The sequence below is a fragment of the Narcine bancroftii genome, chromosome 6 (genome assembly GCF_036971445.1).
Source record: "Narcine bancroftii isolate sNarBan1 chromosome 6, sNarBan1.hap1, whole genome shotgun sequence".
Lineage (NCBI taxonomy): Eukaryota > Metazoa > Chordata > Chondrichthyes > Torpediniformes > Narcinidae > Narcine > Narcine bancroftii.
Window position 1 is genome coordinate 53,130,867 of NC_091474.1, and position 21,845 is coordinate 53,152,711.

At 44.7% G+C, this 21,845-nt stretch overlaps 1 protein-coding gene across 7 annotated transcripts in view; it reads left to right on the plus strand.

Moving 5' to 3' along the window:
* Window positions 1–4,312, plus strand: part of zzef1 (zinc finger, ZZ-type with EF hand domain 1) — a 315,777-nt gene extending 311,465 nt beyond the window's left edge. For all 7 annotated transcript variants that reach the window (XM_069884994.1, XM_069884997.1, XM_069884995.1 and 4 more), the window contains one exon: window positions 3,282–4,312. In XM_069884994.1, coding sequence (XP_069741095.1) covers window positions 3,282–3,383 — 102 coding nt within the window. In that variant the 3' untranslated portion in view covers window positions 3,384–4,312. The remainder of the gene's footprint in view (window positions 1–3,281) is intronic.
* Window positions 4,313–21,845: the final 17,533 nt, after the last annotated feature.

The following is a 21,845-nucleotide window of genomic DNA, read 5'->3' on the forward strand; positions in this document are numbered from 1 at the left end:
TCCTTGATGATTGCTGATGCTCTCCGACGACAGCGTTCCCTGTAGATGTTCTCGATGGTGGGGAGGGTTTTGCCTGTGATGTTCCTGGGCTGTGTCCACTACCTTTTGAAGGGGTTTTACGGTCATGGGTATTGGTGCCTCCATACCAGACTATGATGCAGCCCATCAGCAGACATAGAAGTTTGCGTAGATTTTTGATATCTCCACAAACTCCTGAGGAAGTAGAAGTGCTGATGTGCTTTCTTTACGGACATTTGTGCATTGCATCCTCTGAGATAGCGACTCCCAGGAATTTAAATATGCTCACCCTCTGATCTCCCAGTGATTACTGGATTGTCCACCTCTGGTTTTCTCCTCCTAAAGTTCACAATCATCTCCATAGTTTTGGTGGCATCGAATGTGAGGTTGTTGTTTGTGCACAATTCAGCCAAGTTTTCATTCTCCATCCTGTATGCTGACTCATAGCCCCTTTTTATACAACCTGCTACTGAGGTATTGTCAGCAAATTATCGTTGTTCCGAGCCACACAGTCATAGGTGTAAAGTGAGTAGAGCAGGAGGCTAAGAACACAGCCCTGTGGTGCACCAATACTGATGGAGATGGTGGAAAAGTTCTTACTAATCTTCACTGATTGCTCTGGAGATGAGGAAACCCATGATCCAATTCCACAGTGGGGTGTTAACCCGCAGGTCTTGGAGTTACTCATCAGTTTTGAGGGGTTGATGGTGTTAAATGCCAAACTGTAGTCGATAAAGAGCATCCTGATGTCTGCATCTTTGCCGTCCAGATGCTCCAGGACTTTGAGTTGAGTCACTGAGATGTCATCCACCTGTTGTTACCAATTTAGAACAGATCCATCTCATGGCCCAGACAAGAGCTGATATGCTTTAACACCAGTCTTTCAAAATATTAATGACTGTAGATGTGAGTGCCACTGGTCGATAGTCATTTAGGCAGGTTACCACACACTTCTTTGGCACAGGTATAACTGAGGCGTGTTTGAAATAAGTGGGTACCCCACCTTGTCAAAATGAAATGTTGAAGCTATCTGTGAATGCATTGGCAAGTTGATCAGCACAGGTTTTCAGTACTCGGCCGGGTACACAGTCAGGGCCGGATGTTTTACTTGGATCACTCTCCTGAAGGCAGTCCACACGCCATTCTCGGATACAGACAGTAGAGCATCATCAGGGGACATGGGGATGCCAGGCTGATTGTGGGGTTAGGGTGGGGGTGAGTCTTACAATACAGACTCACTTTGGTTTGCTGACTGAGCTGAGCAGTGGGTGATGTGACATTCGACTTGCGCCGTACCACTTCCTCCCTCTGCCTTACCAGACTAACACGCGTGCTTATAGTGCATTAGTCAGAATCACGTCATTCATGATGCAGAGATGCCCGGAGCTATTGGAATCTCTCTTCAGTAGCGCCTCTCTGAGGTCTGTCCCCCAGGCAGCTGCCTAGTTGGCCTAGTGGTAGTGCTGACCCTGGGGATGGACAGTGCTTCTTCCTTGTTCTGGTGAGCAAACTGGGCATAGAAGGCATTGACTTCATCAGGGAGTGAAGCTTTGGTGTCTTCCACTGCTTTGGATTTGGTTCTAGGCCCTGCCACAGCTGTCGGTAATCCTTCGTGTTTCCATTTTCATCTGGAAACTCCACTTCGCCTAAGAGATTGCTTTCCGTAGGTTGTACTTGCTCCTTCTGAAGTGATCTGGATCTACGGACTTAAAAGGTCTCTGAATATTCTGTATTTCATTGTTTATCCAGGAAGGTTAGGGGATACCCAAAATGATTTGGTGGGGACACACTCATCCACAGCTGTTTTAAATAAAGTCTAAAGAGGCTGTGCTATATTCATTCACATCCTCAGGTGAGTTGTTGAACACCACCCAATCTACTGACTCGAGGAAGTCCTGTAATCGTTCTTCAACCTCCTGTGACCACCTTCTAGCTGTCCTGATCTCCGGAGCCTCTCTTTTTAGTCTCTGTCTGCATGAAGGCAGAAGGAGCACAGCCAGGTGATCCGACTTGCCAAAACGTGGTCTCAGGAAAGAATGGTAGGCCTTCCTTCTCTTTGTGTAGCATGAAAAAATGGGCTGGGACCTCGGGTACAGCAGGTTACATGTTGGTCGGAGTTGGGTAGGGTTTTCTTGACACACTGATTTGTAGTGCGTCAGACTGGGCTGTCCCTAGTTTACTAACTACATCACGCAGCTCCACAAGTGCCTGTTTGTACTTGGCATCAGAAGGGATATAAACTTTGGTGAGAATCACTGATAAGAACTCATGGGATAGATAGATGGGTCTGTATTTAACTGAGATGTGCTGCAAGGCAGTAGAGCATAAGGTTGACATCTCCCCGATGTCCATGCACATGCAGTATTAACTAAAAGGCACACACCGCCCCCTCTCTCTTTGCCAGGATCCGTGTTCCAGTCAAGTCTATGAATGGTGAAACCATCTGGTCAGATAGTGGTGTGTTCTTTGTTAGCCAGGTTTTGGTGTGGCAAACAACTAAGATTTGTTTCACCTGTCTCTGATAAAACAGCCTGAAACATTGAATGCCTTTTATTTCCAATGGACACTTCATGATCTGCTGTGTTTAACCAACAATTTTGTGTACTGCACAAGGTCCTAGCATCTGCAGATCTCTTGTTTACCTTTTTTAATTATTTAGTTTTAAAGGTCTTCAGTTGTTTCTTTTTTTCTGTTTAAATAAAAACTCCCATATTTATTTTTTATTTTCAGCACCCTTAAGTTAGATCTTCAAAAGCCATTAAATTAAATGACAGAGGCAAATGTCTACATCCACATCCTGTCAAGGCAGCGTCTCAGGCAGTCAATGAGACTGTGGCTCTGTCGAGCCCAATGGAATAGGTTTGTTGTGCATTCAGAAGGAAAAACAAGATTGGCACCTTGACAATGTCTGTCAGGATTTGAGCACATCTTAAAATAATTGATAGCCATGGGAGTAACTACTACAATCCAATTACTATTATGTTAGAAATATGGTAGCTCAGGTAGAGATAAGAAAGTGATCAGATGATATGTTTCAGTAATTTAATGAAAGGTAGGTATCAGTCCAGATACTTGGACACTGATTTTATTGACTCCATTCTCCATTTACTCTCCCCAGAAATTCGCAGTTTTTCATCAGCTCTTTACAAATGAACATACAAAGAGTTTTGGATTTTGTCATATTCTGTCACTTGATCCGAAGGCATGGATATGTTTGTGCCATTGCGAAGCATCCAAATTAAAAGTGTTTGCTTTCCTTTCAGGGGCTGAAGAACGTTGCCGCCATCAGTCTCGCAATTAACCATCAGAACAAAGTCACCAGGCTCCTGAGCGAGCAGGCATTGTCCAAAACCAAGCCTGCCTAACCAAGCTCGTGGGACCTTCAACAGAACTAAAACAAGTAGAGACATCCCACAGCACTGTCAGATGTACTCAAACCTGCACTTTCTAAGATTAGATCCACTCATTCTCCCTCACTCCCTCTGCTCTTCTCTGTGACGAGACCCCCCCCCCCCACCCCCCTTTGAGAGACTGCTCCAACTGCTTGGGTTTCGTTTTCATGGAAAATCCAACTTGAATTTGTCTTAACTCACCTCCTTCCTGGTGCAGATCCCTCATCAAGTAACGATGAGCCCCCACCCTTCACACTTAATTAACACGTTACCTGTAATGAGATATTTGCGTGGAATTTATCATTTTATTTCTGGCACTGAAGATGTTGATTTTGCTTTTGGTAGGTTGTATATTACAAGAGGAAGAAGGTAAACCTTTTGATGAAGGTCATCTTTTCTTTGTGTGGGCTGATATGAAATCTTGATTAGCGAGGATCTGGCAGAGACTTGGAAGCGCCATGCATTCACCTCATAAAATAGTCTGCATTGCACCTTAAAATGTTCTCGAGTCCTTGTCTCCCCCACTCTTGCCCCTCCAAATCAAAAAGCCTTCCAAAGCAGAAATTCAAAAAGGACGTGTGTCTGTCACAGAAGGTCTGTAATTTTCATCGGAACATTTTTAAAGTTGATCTTAGCATAGAGTGCCATTTCTAACTTTATTCTGTTTTTGAAGCAGGAAAGGTTTTTTTTGCTTCCACCTTCTTTCCCCTTGGACCTGCCCCACTCCAATGCTGCATAGAATTTTGAATGTATAATGCCGTTGATATTATGTGATGCGGGTATTAATTATACAGTTGAAAATAATGGACATGTTTAAAATATTCAATCAGTTGTAATATTTGCTGAGCTCTTTTAAATAATATGCCAACTAGATAATGTTCAATAAACCAGAGATGAAGAAACATGCAATTCATCTGATTTTTTTTTTGAAAACTTTATTTAAATGAATTTAGACAACTTACAATCAAACATAACAGAAAAAAATAATTTTTTGGATATATAAAAAGAAACAAAAACAAAAACCCCACCCACCCTCCCACCCCTTCAGGGACCCAAATATAAAGATAATACAGTGATTATAAAGAATAATTCTAAGTTCATATATTCCAAATAGGAAGACCACATTTTAACAAAAAACAAATAATTATCATGTAAATTACATGTAATTTTTTCCATAATAATACAATTTCTAAACTCATTCTGCCAGCGTGTTATATTAACCTCCACATTATCCTTCCAAGTACTAGCTACACATTTTCGTGCTCTTTGGCTTGGCTTCGCGGACGAAGATTAAAAAGTCCACGTCAGCTGCAGGCTCGTTTGTGGCTGACAAGTCCGATGCGGGACAGGCAGACACGATTGCAGCGGTTGCAAGGGAAAATTGGTTGGTTGGGGTTGGGTGTTGGGTTTTTCCTCCTTTGCCTTTTGTCAGTGAGGTGGGCTCTGCGGTCTTCTTCAAAGGAGGTTGCTGCCCGCCAAACTGTGAGGCGCCAAGATGCACGGTTTGAGGCGTTATCAGCCCACTGGCGGTGGTCAATGTGGCAGGCACCAAGAGATTTCTTTAGGCAGTCCTTGTACCTTTTCTTTGGTGCACCTCTGTCACGGTGGCCAGTGGAGAGCTCGCCATATAACACGATCTTGGGAAGGCGATGGTCCTCCATTCTGGAGACGTGACCCATCCAGCGCAGCTGGATCTTCAGCAGCGTGGACTCGATGCTGTCGACCTCTGCCATCTCGAGTACTTCGACGTTAGGGGTGTAAGCGCTCCAATGGATGTTGAGGATGGAGCGGAGACAACGCTGGTGGAAGCGTTCTAGGAGCCGTAGGTGGTGCCGGTAGAGGACCCATGATTCGGAGCCGAACAGGAGTGTGGGTATGACAACGGCTCTGAATACGCTTATCTTTGTGAGGTTTTTCAGTTGGTTCTTTTTCCAGACTCTTTTGTGTAGTCTTCCAAAGGCGCTATTTGTCTTGGCGAGTCTGTTGTCTGTCTCATTGTCGATCCTTGCATCTGATGAAATGGTGCAGCCGAGATAGGTAAACTGGTTGACCGTTTTGAGTTTTGTGTGCCCGATGGAGATGTGGGGGGGCTGGTAGTCATGGTGGGGAGCTGGCTGATGGAGGACCTCAGTTTTCTTCAGGCTGACTTCCAGGCCAAACATTTTGGCAGTTTCCGCAAAGCAGGACGTCAAGCGCTGAAGAGCTGGCTCTGAATGGGCAACTAAAGCGGCATCGTCTGCAAAGAGTAGTTCACGGACAAGATTCTCTTGTGTCTTGGTGTGAGCTTGCAGGCGCCTCAGATTGAAGAGACTGCCATCCGTGCGGTACTAGCTACACATTTTCGTGCTACAGATAACTCAAATGCAATTTGAAATTTATCCAACCCTAGTCCTTTCAAAGAAACCATATATCCCAACAAAAAGATTTATGGGTCTAATGGTAATTTAATCTTAAATAATTTTTCCAAAACCAACCTAATTCCTTCCCAAAATGGTTGTACTTTAAAACAAGACCAAACAGCATGTAAAAAAGTTCCAGTACATAGTCTACATCTAAAACAAGAATCTGAATTACTGAATCCATATTTTTTCAATTTCTCTGGAGTCAAATATAACTGATGTAAAAAATTATAATTGACTATTCCATAACATACATTCGTTACTTTAGTTACATTATCAGAACACATACCTCCCAATTTCTCCCAGAAAAATATAAGTTAAATCACTTTCCCATTTAAATCTAGATTTCTCCCAATCCGGTTTATCCATACTATCCTGTAACTATTGGTACATATCTGAAATATAACCTTTCTTAGGTACAGAAGAAATCAAAGACTCAAATTTCATCAACATGGGTAAATTCATCTCTTTACCATAATTATATTTAATCAAAGCTCTGAGTTGATAATACACAAACAGAGAATTTACAGATATATCAAATTTCTCCCTCAGTCAATTAAAGGAAAGAAACTGACCTTCTTCAATACAGTCCTGAACTATCTTAATATCCTTAGAATTCCATCTCTTTAAATGATTATTAAACACTGAAAAAGGAATAAGCTGGTTATGATATAATGGGGTTTGAATTGGTAATTTACCCTTTGATCCTAAAACCGTGTTTCTTTTAACCCATATCCTAAACAAATGTTTTAATACCGGCATATTACATTCCCACAATAAATCCACATTCCATTTAAATATAAACTGATGTATCTCAACTTCAGATATACAAGCTATTTCCACCTTTGCCCAACTCGGAGGTTGGTCCACATCCATCAATCTATTAACAAATTTCAATTGAGCTGCATCATAATAAGTTTGAAAGTGAGGTAACTGCAATCCCCCTAAAGCATATTTCCATGTAAGTTTATGTAAAGCTACTCGGGCTAATTTTCCTTTCCATAAAAACTCCCACACTGCCCTATTCAGATCCTGAAAAAAACCCTTTTAAAGTAAACATGGTATAGACTGAAACAAATATTGAATTTGAGGAAAAATATTCATTTTAACTCAATTTACTCGACCAATTAATGCTAACAGTAAATCTTTCCATTTAATCAAATTCATTTTAATCCTTTTTGATAAAGAGACATAATTAAATTTATATAAAGACTGGTAGTCTGCGTTAACTACCACTCCCAAATATTTAATTCTATCTGACCACCAATTTTATAATACTTTTAAATTCTGAATAATCTCCATCCCCAACTGGCAATATTTCACTCTTATCCCAATTTACTTTATATCCAGATAGCTCTCCAAATTTTAACAAACAATCTTGTAAATATTTCAAAGACTGTTCTGATTCTGTCAAATATACCAGCACATCGTCTGCAAATAATGTTATATTCATCCTCCCCAATTTTCATTCCTTTAATCTTATCATTCTGTCTTATTGACTGAGCTAACGGTTCAATAGCCAATGCAAATAAAGCTGGTGACCATTAATGGACAACCTTGTTGAGTGGAACGCATTAAGTTAAATGATAAGGAAATTTGACCATTTGTCACCACGCTAGCAGTTGGATTTGTATATAAGGCTATAAAATAAGGGCCAAAATAAAACTTCTCTAACACTTTAAACAAAAAGTTCCACTTGACCCTATCAAAGGCTTTTTCCGCATCCAGCACAACCAGCAATGGTTGGATTGCTGTCTAATTGCATGGACTAAGGTTATCAATCTAAGAATATTATCTGACGTGTTTCTATTTTTAATAAAACCTGTTTGATCTATATGTATCAACTGAGGTAAATATTTGACAAGTCTATTCACTAACACCTTCGCTATAATTTTATAATCTACATTTGATAAAGAAATAGCCCTATACGAAGATACTTTCAATGGGGTCCTTATCTTTCTTAGGAATCACAGTAATTATAGCACTTGAACTGCTCCTTTGTTATTTGCTGCAACATATCTCCAAATATAGAGGATAAATCTTCATAAAATACTTCATAAAATTCAACAGAAAATCCATCATCTCCTGGCGACTTTCCATTTGGCATCTCTTGTATAGCTTCTTTAATCTCAAAATCCGTAATCTCAAAATCCCCTAAAACAGGTAAATTTAATTTAGAAAAATGGGATTCGATAGAACCAGTGTCCTGCTTTCCCTCAGAAGTATATAATTTTTGATAAAATGAATAAAACTGAACATTAATTTCCTGAGGTTTATAGGTAACTATTGAATTCTTTTTCACAGCATTAATAATTCGTGATGTCTGTTCTGTTTTTAATTGCCATGCTAATACCTTATGAGCTCGCTCATCTAGTTCGTAATAACATTGATAAAGTAGACGCTCATACTGATAAGTGTGTAAAGTATTATAATGTAATTTCAACTTCATTAAAGCAGCTTTTTTTTTTATCTTCTGTAACATCTTTCTGAAATTCCTTTTCCAATTCAGCAATTTGTTTCTCTAACATTAAATTTTCTGCCGCATATCGCTTTTTAACTTTCAAAGTATAACTAATAATTTGCCCTCATAAATATGCTTTCAAAGCATCCCACAATACAAAATTACTATGTACTGAATTGCCAAAAACAAAGTAATCTCCTTAACAAAAGTAATAAACTCGGGTTTCTTCAATAGCATTGTATTAAACCTCCATCTGTAAGACAATTGTACTACTTCTGAACCTACACCGGAAAAAAATAACATAGAATGATCCAATATAACCCGACTTTTATACTCAACCTGTAATACTCTACTTTGCAGATGTGCCGAAACCAAAATAAAAAATCTATTCTAGAAAAGGAATCATGTCGAGAGGAATAAAAGGAAAATTCTTTCTCTGTTGGGTTTACTCTCCTCCAATCATCAACCAGATTCAAATCCTTCATCAAAGCTCCTATTTGTAATGCTGCCTTTGATTTCCTTATACTTTTCAGAGATATATCCAATAAAGGATCCAAAACACAATTAAAATCTCCCCCAACCAAAATATTATTATTGGCCTGATTAAGCAATAAAAAAGCCTCTGATATAAACCATTCATCATCTACATTAGGTGCATAAATATTTAACAAAGTGAATAATTCAGCAAAAATTTTACAATTAACCATCAAAATTCTCCCAGCATTTCCTTCAAACGATTCCAATTCAAACAATAATTTCTTATTAATTAAAATCGCTACACCTTTTGCTTTAGAATTAAAAGAAGAAAATACGTGACCAACCCACTCTCTCTTCAATTTCAAATGTTCTTTTTCAGTCAAATGTGTTACTTGCAAAAAAGCAATATCAACTTTCATTTTTTTTATATAAGCCAAAACTCGTTTACGCTTAATTGGGTTATTCAAACCCTGAACATTAAAAATTACAAAATTCAAATTAGACATATCTTAATCTAATAATATATTCCACTACTATAAAATAAAACTCCCCTCTAATTCCCTTAATATTCTAACCCCCCCCCGCCCCTTATGTAAATATTCCAAAAAAAGGAGAAAAAAACTAACAATCCCCAAAACAAACTACTAAAAAGTAGTAGCTCTCAAAAAATCTGGGTGTGGTAAAACCCACTAGTGGCAGATGACTGAAGGTCTCAGTGTCATCCACCCACCTCCTTCCCCCCCCAGTCAGACTTTCACAAAGTACTTAAACAAAAACAGCCTACCCAGAGATTCCAGTGCCAGTGATTGTTCCGGGTCCTCAATATCAAGAAGACTTTGCGTCAATTCAACTTTCTTCCCATTCTTTCCATGTTTTCCATTCTTCTCATTTCCATTGCCATTTACCCTCCTCTTAGGCCCCGATACGGGCAGGAGCAAGGGGGAGGCGGCGGCCCCAGTCCGGGCACAGGGAGAGCAGCGGCGGCCCCGGCCCCGGTCCGGGTGAAGGGTAGACAGCGGCGGCCCCGATACGGGCAGGAGCAAGGGGGAGGCGGCGGCCCCAGTCCGGGCACAGGGAGAGCAGCGGCGGCCCCGGCCCCGGTCCGGGCGAAGGGTAGACGGCGGCGGCCCCGATACGGGCAGGAGCAAGGGGGAGGCGGCGGCCCCAGTCCGGGCACAGGGAGAGCAGCGACGGCCCCGGCCCCGGTCCGGGCGAAGGGTAGACGGCGGCGGCCCCGATACGGGCAGGAGCAAGGGGGAGACGGCGGCCCCGGCCTCGGTCGAGTGAGGCAGACGGAGGCCCCGGTCCGGGCAGTATGGACCGACCTAGGAGGGGAGGCAGGCCCCTCCAGCCCGGGTAAGAAACCTGCATAGGAGAAGGCCACTCCGATATAAAACCTACGACCCAAGGACCTCGCTGCCACGTCCCAGCTTGCTTGGCCACGGCACACGAACCATGGGTGTAAAGGGTGGGGCCAGTACTGCGCGCACTGCACTCCACCTAAAAGCTCCTTTGCGCAGGCCCGAGGACAGGTCCACGTCCTCCCCCTCCACGTCCTCCCCCTCCACGTCCTCCCCCTCCACGTCCTCCCCCTCCACGTCCTCCCCCTCCACGTCCTCCCCCTCAAAAGATGCTCACAAACTCAAGCTAGCATGCTGGAACATCAGAACCATGCTAGATAAGACTGACAGCCATCGACCTGAACGTCGGTCTGCCCTCATTGCACATGAACTCCTCAGACTTGACATCGACATAGCCGCTCTCAGTGAAGTCCGCCTGGCAGATGTAGGCAGCTTCCAAGAACGCGGCGCGGGCTACACACTCTACTGGTCTGGCAAGCCTTCGGATGAACGACGCCTATCTGGTGTAGGCTTCATGGTCAAGAGCTTCATTGCCTCCAAACTCGAAAACCTTCCGACAGGCCTCTCGGACCGAATCATGTCCATGCGACTCCCACTTCAAAACAAGCGTCACATCACCCTCATCAGTGTCTATGCTCCAACCCTCCAGGCGGAACCAGCAGAAAAGAACAAGTTCTACACCGACCTGCGCAACCTCATCCAACGTACCCCTACAGCCGACAAGGTTGTCATCCTGGGCGACTTCAACGCTCGTGTCGGCAAAGACTCAGAAACCTGGCCAGGAATCCTGGGCAAGCATGGCATCGGCAAGTGCAACGACAATGGGCGCCTCCTGTTGGAGCTCTGCGCAGAACAGCGGCTTGTCATTACAAACACCCTTTTTCAGCAGAGGGACAGCCTTAAGACCACCTGGATGCATCCCCGATCCAAACACTGGCACCTCCTGGACTACATGCTGGTGCGAGAAAGTGACAAACAAGATGTGCTCCACACCAGGGTCATGCCTAGCGCGGAATGCCACAGTGACCACCGGCTGGTTCGCTGCAAGCTCAACCTTCACTTCAAGCCAAAGCCCAGGAACAATAAAGCCCCCAGAAAGAGGTTCAATGTTGGAAAACTGCAGTCAAGCGAAGCGAGAGGAAACTTCCAGGCAAACCTCAAAGCAAAGCTCGACGTTGCAACCCGCCTCACGGACCCGTCCCCTGAAACCCTCTGGGATCAGTTGAAGACTACCATACTGCAATCCACTGAAGAGGTACTGGGCTTCTCCTCCAGGAAAAACAAGGACTGGTTTGACGAAAACAGCCAGGAAATCCAGGAGCTGCTGGCAAAGAAGCGAGCTGCCCACCAGGCTCACCTTACAAAGCCGTCCTGTCCAGAGAAGAAACAAGCCTTCCGTCGCGCATGCAGCCATCTTCAGCGCAAACTCCGGGAGATCCAAAATGAGTGGTGGACTAGCCTCGCCAAACGAACACAGCTCAGCGCGGACATTGGCGACTTCAGGGGTTTCTACGAGGCTCTAAAGGCTGTGTACGGCCCCTCACCCCAAGTCCAAAGCCCGCTGCGCAGCTCAGACGGCAAAGTCCTCCTCAGCGACAAGATCTCCATCCTCAACCGATGGTCAGAACACTTCCAATCTCTTTTCAGTACCAACCGCTCAGTCCAAGATTCCGCCCTGCTCCAGCTCCCTCAACAGCCCCTAAGGCTAGAGCTGGATGAGGTTCCCACCCTGGATGAGACATATAAGGCAATCGAACAACTGAAAAGTGGCAAAGCAGCAGGTATGGATGGAATCCCCCCAGAAGTCTGGAAGGCTGGCGGCAAAACTCTGCATGCCAAACTGCATGAGTTTTTCAAGCTTTGTTGGGACCAAGGTAAACTGCCTCAGGATCTTCGTGATGCCACCATCATCACCCTGTACAAAAACAAAGGCGAGAAATCAGACTGCTCAAACTACAGGGGAATCACGTTGCTCTCCATTGCAGGCAAAATCTTCGCTAGGATTCTACTAAATAGAATAATACCTAGTGTCGCTGAGAATATTCTCCCAGAATCACAGTGCGGCTTTCGCGCTAACAGAGGAACCACTGACATGGTCTTTGCCCTCAGACAGCTCCAAGAAAAGTGTAGAGAACAAAACAAAGGACTCTACATCACCTTTGTTGACCTCACCAAAGCCTTCGACACCGTGAGCAGGAAAGGGCTTTGGCAAATACTAGAGCGCATCGGATGTCCCCCAAAGTTCCTCAACATGATTATCCAACTGCACGAAAACCAACAAGGTCGGGTCAGATACAGCAATGAGCTCTCTGAACCCTTCTCCATTAACAATGGCGTGAAGCAAGGCTGTGTTCTCGCACCAACCCTCTTTTCAATCTTCTTCAGCATGATGCTGAACCAAGCCATGAAAGACCCCAACAATGAAGACGCTGTTTACATCCGGTACCGCACGGATGGCAGTCTCTTCAATCTGAGGCGCCTGCAAGCTCACACCAAGACACAAGAGAAACTTGTCCGTGAACTACTCTTTGCAGATGATGCCGCTTTAGTTGCCCATTCAGAGCCAGCTCTTCAGCGCTTGACGTCCTGCTTTGCGGAAACTGCCAAAATGTTTGGCCTGGAAGTCAGCCTGAAGAAAACTGAGGTCCTCCATCAGCCAGCTCCCCACCATGACTACCAGCCCCCCCACATCTCCATCGGGCACACAAAACTCAAAACGGTCAACCAGTTTACCTATCTCGGCTGCACCATTTCATCAGATGCAAGGATCGACAATGAGATAGACAACAGACTCGCCAAGGCAAATAGCACCTTTGGAAGACTACACAAAAGAGTCTGGAAAAACAACCAACTGAAAAACCTCACAAAGATAAGCGTATACAGAGCCGTTGTCATACCCACACTCCTGTTCGGCTCCGAATCATGGGTCCTCTACCGGCACCACCTACGGCTCCTAGAACGCTTCCACCAGCGTTGTCTCCGCTCCATCCTCAACATCCATTGGAGCGCTCACACCCCTAACGTCGAGGTACTCGAGATGGCAGAGGTCTACAGCATCGAGTCCACGCTGCTGAAGATCCAGCTGCGCTGGATGGGTCACGTCTCCAGAATGGAGGACCATCGCCTTCCCAAGATCGTATTATATGGCGAGCTCTCCACTGGCCACCGTGACAGAGGTGCACCAAAGAAAAGGTACAAGGACTGCCTAAAGAAATCTCTTGGTGCCTGCCACATTGACCACCGCCAGTGGGCTGATAACGCCTCAAACCGTGCATCTTGGCGCCTCACAGTTTGGCGGGCAGCAGCCTCCTTTGAAGAAGACCGCAGAGCCCACCTCACTGACAAAAGGCAAAGGAGGAAAAACCCAACACCCAACCCCAACCAACCAATTTTCCCTTGCAACCGCTGCAATCGTGTCTGCCTGTCCCGCATCGGACTGGTCAGCCACAAACGAGCCTGCAGCTGACGTGGACTTTTTACCCCCTCCATAAATCTTCGTCCGCGAAGCCAAGCCAAAGAAAAAGAAAAAGAAAGAGGTGAAGAGACATATAAGGCAATTGAACAACTGAAAAGTGGCAAAGCAGCAGGTATGGATGGAATACCCCCCAGAGGTCTGGAAGGCTGGCTGCAAAGCTCTGCATACCAAACTGCATGAGTTTTTCATGCTCTGCTGGGACCAAGGAAAGCTGCCTCAGGACCTTCGTGATGCCATCATCATCACCCTGTACAAAAACAAAGGTGAGAAATCAGACTGCTCAAACTACAGGGGAATCACGCTGCTCTCCATTGCAGGCAAAATCTTCGCTAGGATTCTCCTTAATAGACTAATACCTAGTGTCGCCGAAAATGTCCTCCCAGAATCACGCTCCTGTTCGGCTCCGAATCATGGGTCCTCTACCAGCATCACCTACGGCTCCTAGAACGCTTCCATCAGCGCTGTCTCCACTCCATCCTCAACATTCATTGGAATGACTTCATCACCAACATCGAAGTACTCGAGCTGGCAGAGTCCACAAGCATTGAATCCATGCTGCTGAAGACCCAACTGTGCTGGGTAGGTCACGTCTCCAGAATGGAGGACCATCGCCTTCCCAAGATCATGTTATATGGCGAGCTCTCCACTGGCCACCGAGACAGAGGTGCACCAAAGAAGAGGTACAAGGACTGCTTAAATAAATCTCTTGGTGGCTGCCACATTGACCACCGCCAGTGGGCTGATATCGCCTCACAGTTCGGCAGGCAGCAACCTTCTTTGAAGAAGACCGCAGAGCCCACCTCACTGACAAAAGACAAGGGAGGAAAAACCCAACACCCAACAGTGCGTGCCTGTCCCGCATCGGACTTGTCAGTCACCAACGAGCCTACAGCTGACGTGGACATTACCCCTCCATAACTCTTCGTCCGTGAAGCCAAGCAAAAGAAAGGTGACAATGATGACAATCGTCCATTTCCTCGTAAATCTGGCAATGAATTAGCAAAAATTAATGCATCATGATCATTTTCAAAGAATTTAGATTGAAAGTTCCCATTAAAAAACTTTCAACATGGCTGGATATTGAAAGGCAAATTTATATTCCTTTTGCCACAATACTTCTTTAGCTGAATTAAATTCTTGCCACCTTCTAATAAATCCGCATTAAAAAACCCTATTATTCTGGACCATCATTGGAGCCTGATTCTGTCGTGCCTTCTGCATCTGCATTCGTAGTATCATTTCTCTGTCCTGGTATTTCAATCAGCGAATCAGAACTGCTCTTGGTAGTTGGCCTGGAAACAGTTTCTTCCTTAGTGCTCTATGTGCTCAATCTAACTCCAGACCATCCAGAAAAAATTCCTTGCCCAACACCTCAGGAATCCAATTCTTAAAAAACTTTACCGGATCAGAACCTTCTCTATCCTCTGGAAGACCTACTATTTTTACGTTATTTCTTCGACCCTGATTTTCTAATGAATCAATCTTCTTCAATAATTCCTTCTTCTGGATCCCCCAATCCACGAACAAATCCTCCACTTTTTGCATTTTTTTCTCTATTACGCTCCACTTGGTTCTTTCATTAAAAAAAGCTTCAATATTTTTAAAATTATCTTGTACAGTGTCCACTGATTTTATACATCTACTAACATCCCTTTTAACTAGATTAATATCTTGCTTCATAAAGATCATTTCTTCACATATAGTAGTCATTTTAGTTTTCACTTCCATAAATCCTTGAGTCATCTGAATAGACAACTGTATTGACATATTTTCCATTTGATGAGCAATCCCTTCCAAAATTGTGAACACAGAATCCAGTCCAGGTTTCATCACCTCCCTTTGAAGCCTACCTTCTCTGGTCTCAGTCCCCATTTCTTCCTGTGTAAGTTCCTGTAATGTTGATCTTTCTTCCTCCTCTAACATCATAGGTCCTCTTCCAGTACGGCTGTGGGTCATGCCGACCTCGTCAGCCCACCGCCGTTCGGGCTCCCCCACAGCTCACACCTTGTCCAGTAATTCCCGGACCCACGACGCTCTGCGCATGCCCAGCAATGTCACCAACTGCGCAGGTGCACCTTCTGACGCTACACTGCGCGCTCCCGGACCGCCAGGCTCACGGGTCTGTCTTCGCTCGGCCGATCCGCCTGCACCCCCGGACTCACAGGGGCACGAGTCAGGGCCGGCCGAGCCTGACCCTGAGCCGGCTGCGTCTTGAAATTGCGCGATCGGCGCCGGCGTAGTACTCAATCGAGCAGGAGTCCTCTGAAGCTTGGGGACTCCAGTCAACGATTCCGTGGCTTTAAATTGATAAGTAGGCCTCAGTTCTTCAACACTTTTGTAAGGTAATTTCTTTTGCAATTGAGCTTTTGATTTTTTCACGTTTTCAGCTATTGCAATCCTCCAATATTCCAAAGTCTATAAATATTATTTTTAACCACTTTTACAAATTTTAAATTCGGGTATTTAGAAATCTAACTGGGGGAAGGTGGAATCACACGTTTTCCCACGACGCCATCTTGCCACACCCCCATTAATCTGATGTTTTATTTACAGAAAGGTTTGCGGCAATAGATACTGTGTCTTGGAGGACACTGTCAGGAAGATGCCACATTGTTAGGGAGAGATGATGTCACCTTGACAAAGATTTTGGCTTCATCTAGGACAAGGTCGTGGGGAGGAAATATTTTGCCTCCCCAACAGAAGGATGCCTTAGTATGGCTTAGTAACAGGACTAGGTCAGTGTTGTATTAAACAAAAGGAATCTATTGGCACTTCATTCAGCTGAGGGTCAGGGGCGGCACAGTGTAGCAGAGATCAAGATGCCGAGTTAAAGTGAGGGAACGTAATTTATCAGAGACTTGTTGGACAGTCAATAAGTGGAGAAAGGACAGAGAAGGACTACAACATTTGAAAGGAAGTTTAGAATTTTCAATGACATCGGAACAAAAGGGTGGAAGAAGTGGGTGAGGAGTGAAATGGCCCTGCTACTCACTGACTCAAACTGTTAACATCACTTGTAATGGAACAACACAATGGAGACTCTCCAACCAAATGGCATGAGCATCGATTTCTCCAATTTCCATTATCTCTCTCTTTCTCTCTCCCCCCCATCCCTCTGTCTCCTATCCTCCAGCTCCCCACTTCTTCCCTCTCTATTCAGTGAGCTACCCACTCCCCCATCAGATTTTTTTCTCGACTGCCCACCCGCCTACTGTTTTCCTGTGGGCCTGTGCACCTCCTGCTGCCCCTTCCTCTCCTCTCCTTCCCCCCACCCCCTAATCAGGTGCCTGCCTGTTTTTGCTCATACCTTGACGAAGGACTCGGGCCTGAATTGTCAGTTACATCCTTTTGCTTCCCATGGAGGATGTATGACCTGCTGCAATTCTCCATCACTTTTGTGTTCTGCATCACTTGACCCAACTTGCATCTGTTATTGTCTCAATGAATTGGCTCATCAACATATCAGACTTTTAAAATGCGCAATAAGTGCCTTCTTCAACCACTCATTGTTCAAATTCTTCAGTGTGTCAGCAAACCTGGATTGTCCTGTGCTGTTGGGTTGCAGAATCATGTCCAAACTGCAGCCCAGCAGCAGTCTGCCACCTTTCCATCTGTGGTGCAGTGCAGTGGGATGGAGCGTCACAAAATGGGAGACCCCACTGCAATACCGGAGACCTCCCAGTGGCCAACCATTCCAATTCTACTCCCCACTCCCATGTCTGTCCATGGCCTCTCACATTGCCAGACCGAGGCCACCCACAGATTGGAGGAACAACATCTGATATCCCGACTGGGTGGCATTAACATCAGATTCTTCAGTATCTGTCAGGCCCCACCCTATCCCGGTCTCCTTTCCTCCAGCTCTCCACCCACTTTCCGCTCCATTCAGAAGACTTCCCTTTCCCCTCCCCCCACCCCATCACTTCCCACATCCACCCAGTGGGCCTGTGCTCCTGTTGTTTCTTCCCACCCCATATTTTGATTCAGGCACCTGCAGGCTTTTTGGTCAAGCCTGGACTTGGGACTCAGGCTCAAAATGTTGGTGGGTGACCTGGTGAGTTTCTCCATCCCTTGTGTATTACACAAGAAATGGGAGACCTCTGTGCAGCGTAAATCCTTGATTAAATTGCAGTGATAAAACACCATGAATTATGGCATCTAAATCAAGAATTTTGAGTTTTCCAAACCTTGTACAGTCTTTGACAGAAACACACCCACAATTTGCTTGTCAGTCAGTTTTGATCATTTCCCCCTTAGACTGGAATATTTCTGAGAATTCTGCAGAATTTGCTGAAACCCCTGATTTAAAAGCCCGGTTTTCAGAGGAATTATTTAATGAACCATTTTTTTGTTCTTTTCTAGTTTTTTCCTTGTTTTGGGGCATTTTTTCCCCCCCAGCAAGAGGAGTGCACTTTGGTGTTGGCAGAGTTTTTCTGTTTAAAAGCGAGTTGTGTATTTGTTTAAAGTAAAATCTGGGCTCGAGTCCAGCATTCCACTTGTCTGCCTTCAAATACCAAGCACAGTTTTAGTAGGTTAAGCGGATGATCGGCTCCTGGGGTTGAGGGAAAATAACCAGTGTAATCTGTGACATTCACTCTTGGATGTTGAAAGTAATGTTGTCCTTAATGGGAAAGGGCTGCGATGATTCACGGTGGGGTTGTTGTGGATGCTGCGATTCAGAACATGACTTTGTTTGATGAGTAAACATAATTGCCAACTGGATCTCTCTGCAACTTCTCCCTCCGCAATTAACCCCATTACAATTGTACAATTCAGGAGGCCATCATTTGGCCCATCGTGCCATGGCAACTCTTTAAATGCTGCTGATACATCCCACGCCCTGCTCTCTCTCAGTGTAAATTTTAACTCTTACAAATAATGATGTAATTCCCTTTGAGAAAGCTTTAATTTTACCTGGTTCCATCACCCCCACAAGACAACACACTTCCAGTTGTGTTTGTGGGAGAATCTGCCTCCACATCCTCTGGTTTTTTTTGGCTGTGCATGAGTGTGGGGAATTTTCCCACCAGCAGTGGAAGAGGGCTGTCTCTCTTTCTCTCTCTTTCTCTTGCTCTCACTCTCTGTCTCCTGACACTTCATTTTCTCACTTTATGAAGACATGGATGGAACTAATGGCAGGATGTGTTAAAAACAAACAATAATGTGACTCTATTTTAATGGGAAGTCTTAACCTTAACTGGGAAGTGCACTTGGGTGGGGTACTGTGCCCATGAAGTGTTGCAATCTCTCTCACTCCCCCCTTCTCCCTCACTTTCTTCCCCTCTCTACCTTTCAATCTCTTGCTTTATCTCACACCCCCAGTGCTCTCTCTTTTCCTCCCTGCTCTCTCCCGCTCTCACTCCCCCATTCTCTCTTTTGCTCTCCTGTTCTCTCTGGCATTGCCCCCAAGCTCTCTCTCTCTCTCTCTCTCTCTCTCTCTCTCTCTCTCTCTCTCTCCATCGCGCACTCCCCCTCTCTGTCCTTCTCTCATTCTCTCATTCTTGCTCTCTCATTCTGCTCACTCTCTTGCTCCCCCATTGTTGAGAGCTTCCAGCATTTTGTGTTTGGTGCAGAATTTGGAGTAGTAATGTTGAACCTGGAGAGCCACCAAACCTTTGAATTGGAGATGCCTGAACAGCTGCTGGGTCATTAAACCAGTTCACTGCACATGTCGCAGTAGCCATAACTGGGGAATCTCATCCTATTTTGAGTCATTAGATAAGGGTCTCTGCTGTGAATGGTGCAGAAAATGCTGGAGAACATCTGGGTCCAAGTATAATCCTTGGATCAGAAGCATTCAGGTTGGGAATGGAGTAAGAATTTTACAGCATGAAGACAAGCCCTACGGCCCTATCCTTCAGTCTTTCCTATCTATGCCCTTGTCCAAGTGTGCTTTCAACCTTACAATTGTCTCCACTTCTCTCAGTTCCTCTGGCAGTGTGATAGCCACCACCTTCTGTATGAAAAAGGTGTCCCTCCTCGCCTCTAGTTTTACATTCATCTCTCCTGGGACTGATTATTTATCTTAGTAAAAGCCTATCAAAATGCTAGAGGACTTGGCTGGTCTTATCTGCCCTCTCTGCAGTTATCTCCATCCCAGGGAGAAATGTCCCACCCATTCTGTGCACCTGTCAGCACGAGCAAAACAGCAAACCTCATTGAAACTAGCATTGAATCAGGCTGTTAAGGGGGTTCAACAAGAAAGTCAGCAGATACTGGGGTCGAGTGCAGCCAGAGCAAAGATACTTCCTTCCATCAGATGCGGTGAGAGCTGCTGAGCTTCTCCAGCACAGAAAGTAAAAGAACATAATTCTACCCAGAAGCACAAAAATCAAAACCAAACTGCAGATGTTGGAATCACTCAGCAGGTCTGCGGAGAGAGAGAAAAACAGGTGACGTTTGAAGACTTTGGCCCCCTTTATTGGAATGTACACCAAGCCTCTTCCTGTGTGTTCCTGCATGAGAGACTGTACACCTGATCAGAGTCCTTTCAATCACATCCATTTATGAAAGCAAGATGCTCTTTTTTGATGACCAAAACTAACATCACTGTTCTGCAGATCATGAAATGTACAAGTTCCTAAAAAGGTCTTGGTTGGACCCAAAAAAATTTGTACGACTAAAATTAACTATCTTTGCCTATTTTAATCCTGTTCTCGTGGGAAGTCCATTGTGTAGTAGCAGAGAGCAGCCGTGCATGGAAATGTAATAAATCTGTTTATCACTGGAAATTTTAAACTAGAAAAGTGGCAGCTGGTGTTAATGAAAGGATGAATTTTGTTCATCACAGAAGTGGTTTTAAATAAATACAAATCAAAACTGGCATCTCCAGTCTCGAACTACAAACAAATTTGGACTGGACATTCACTTGCTGAGAGCTAATACTATTTAGGATAGCTTTCTCTGCCAGCAGTGTTCAGACCCACAAGCAAGCTGCCCGCCTCTGTCCCTCCCTGCCCAGCTTGCTCTAATGGGAATCAGCTGCGTGTAGATGCTGGTTTTCTTTTCAAACTGTCCATTTGTTGTTTCAGAATTAACAACCTTTTGCTTTTTCCTATGTGTAGGCGTTGTATTAAAACTGACATTGTGGAATAAACCACGGCTTCCATTGATTTTAATTATTGTGAGAAGCCTGATTGTTTTTTTTTATTCTTTGCTGTGTTAAATATCTCTGCAGTGCCCTTTATCTCACTTCACGCCTCTCCAATTCACTCTTCCGAAGCATGATCACTACCTGAGCAGAGACGTTGCTCAATTGGAGATGATACATTCTTGAGGATGGTGGATGTGCTTTGGGTTTGGAACACACTATCGATCTGGCCTCCCTCTCCACCCGGCCGTCAGTGCACGTGAGCGACACTACCTTCCACCCAACACATTCTCTCTGGTTTGCCCTGTTGGGATGGGTTCTGTTGATCTCAGCCTGGTTGCTGGGGCAAATGGGTTGTGAAAGGATGACTAATTACCTTTGGGAAGATTAGAGGAGGAGGAAGATTAAAGCTGGATGACTCATTTTTAAAATACAAGGTCTCAACCTGAGCCACAGTTCATGCACAGATGAAGAATGAGGGAAGGGAGCTTGGCCCTTCTGGTAAAGAGTATGCATGCACTATGAAGATCACTGAAAGATCTCTGCAGTAGCACAGTTAGTGAAGTGGTTAGCGCAACGCTGTTACAGCACCAGGGATCGGGACCAGGGTTTGAATCCCACGATGTTGTAAGGAGTTTGCAGATTTTCCCTGTTTCTGTGTGAGCTTTCCCCAGGGGCTCCGGTTTCCAACCATCGTTCAAATTATACCGGAGGTTGTAGGTCAATTGGGTGGAATTGGCAGGCATGGGCTCATGGGCCAAAAAGGCCTGTTACCATACTGTCTGTCTAAATGAAGTGATGAATTCAGGCTCAATTTTGATATTTAAGAAAAATGTGAATGAGTGTGTGGATGGGAGGGGGATGGAGGGCTATGGTCTGAGTGCAGGCCAGCAGGACTGGGCAGAATAGTAGTTTTGCGTGGACTGGATGGGCAGAGGGGTCTGTTTCTGTGCTGCAGTGTTGTATCATTCTTGTTTGAGGTCTACATTTCTGCACGTGAGAATTGTGCACATTCCAGCCTTACCAGATTCTGAATCAGTGAAATACCTGCAGAAACATCAGTCAATAGTGATGACAGAATCAATGTAACTGGTTAATAATCCCCACCTAATAGAATTGTTGTTAGTGTGTAGTTATGCAGGAGACTTGATTCAGGGCAAACCCAAAACCAC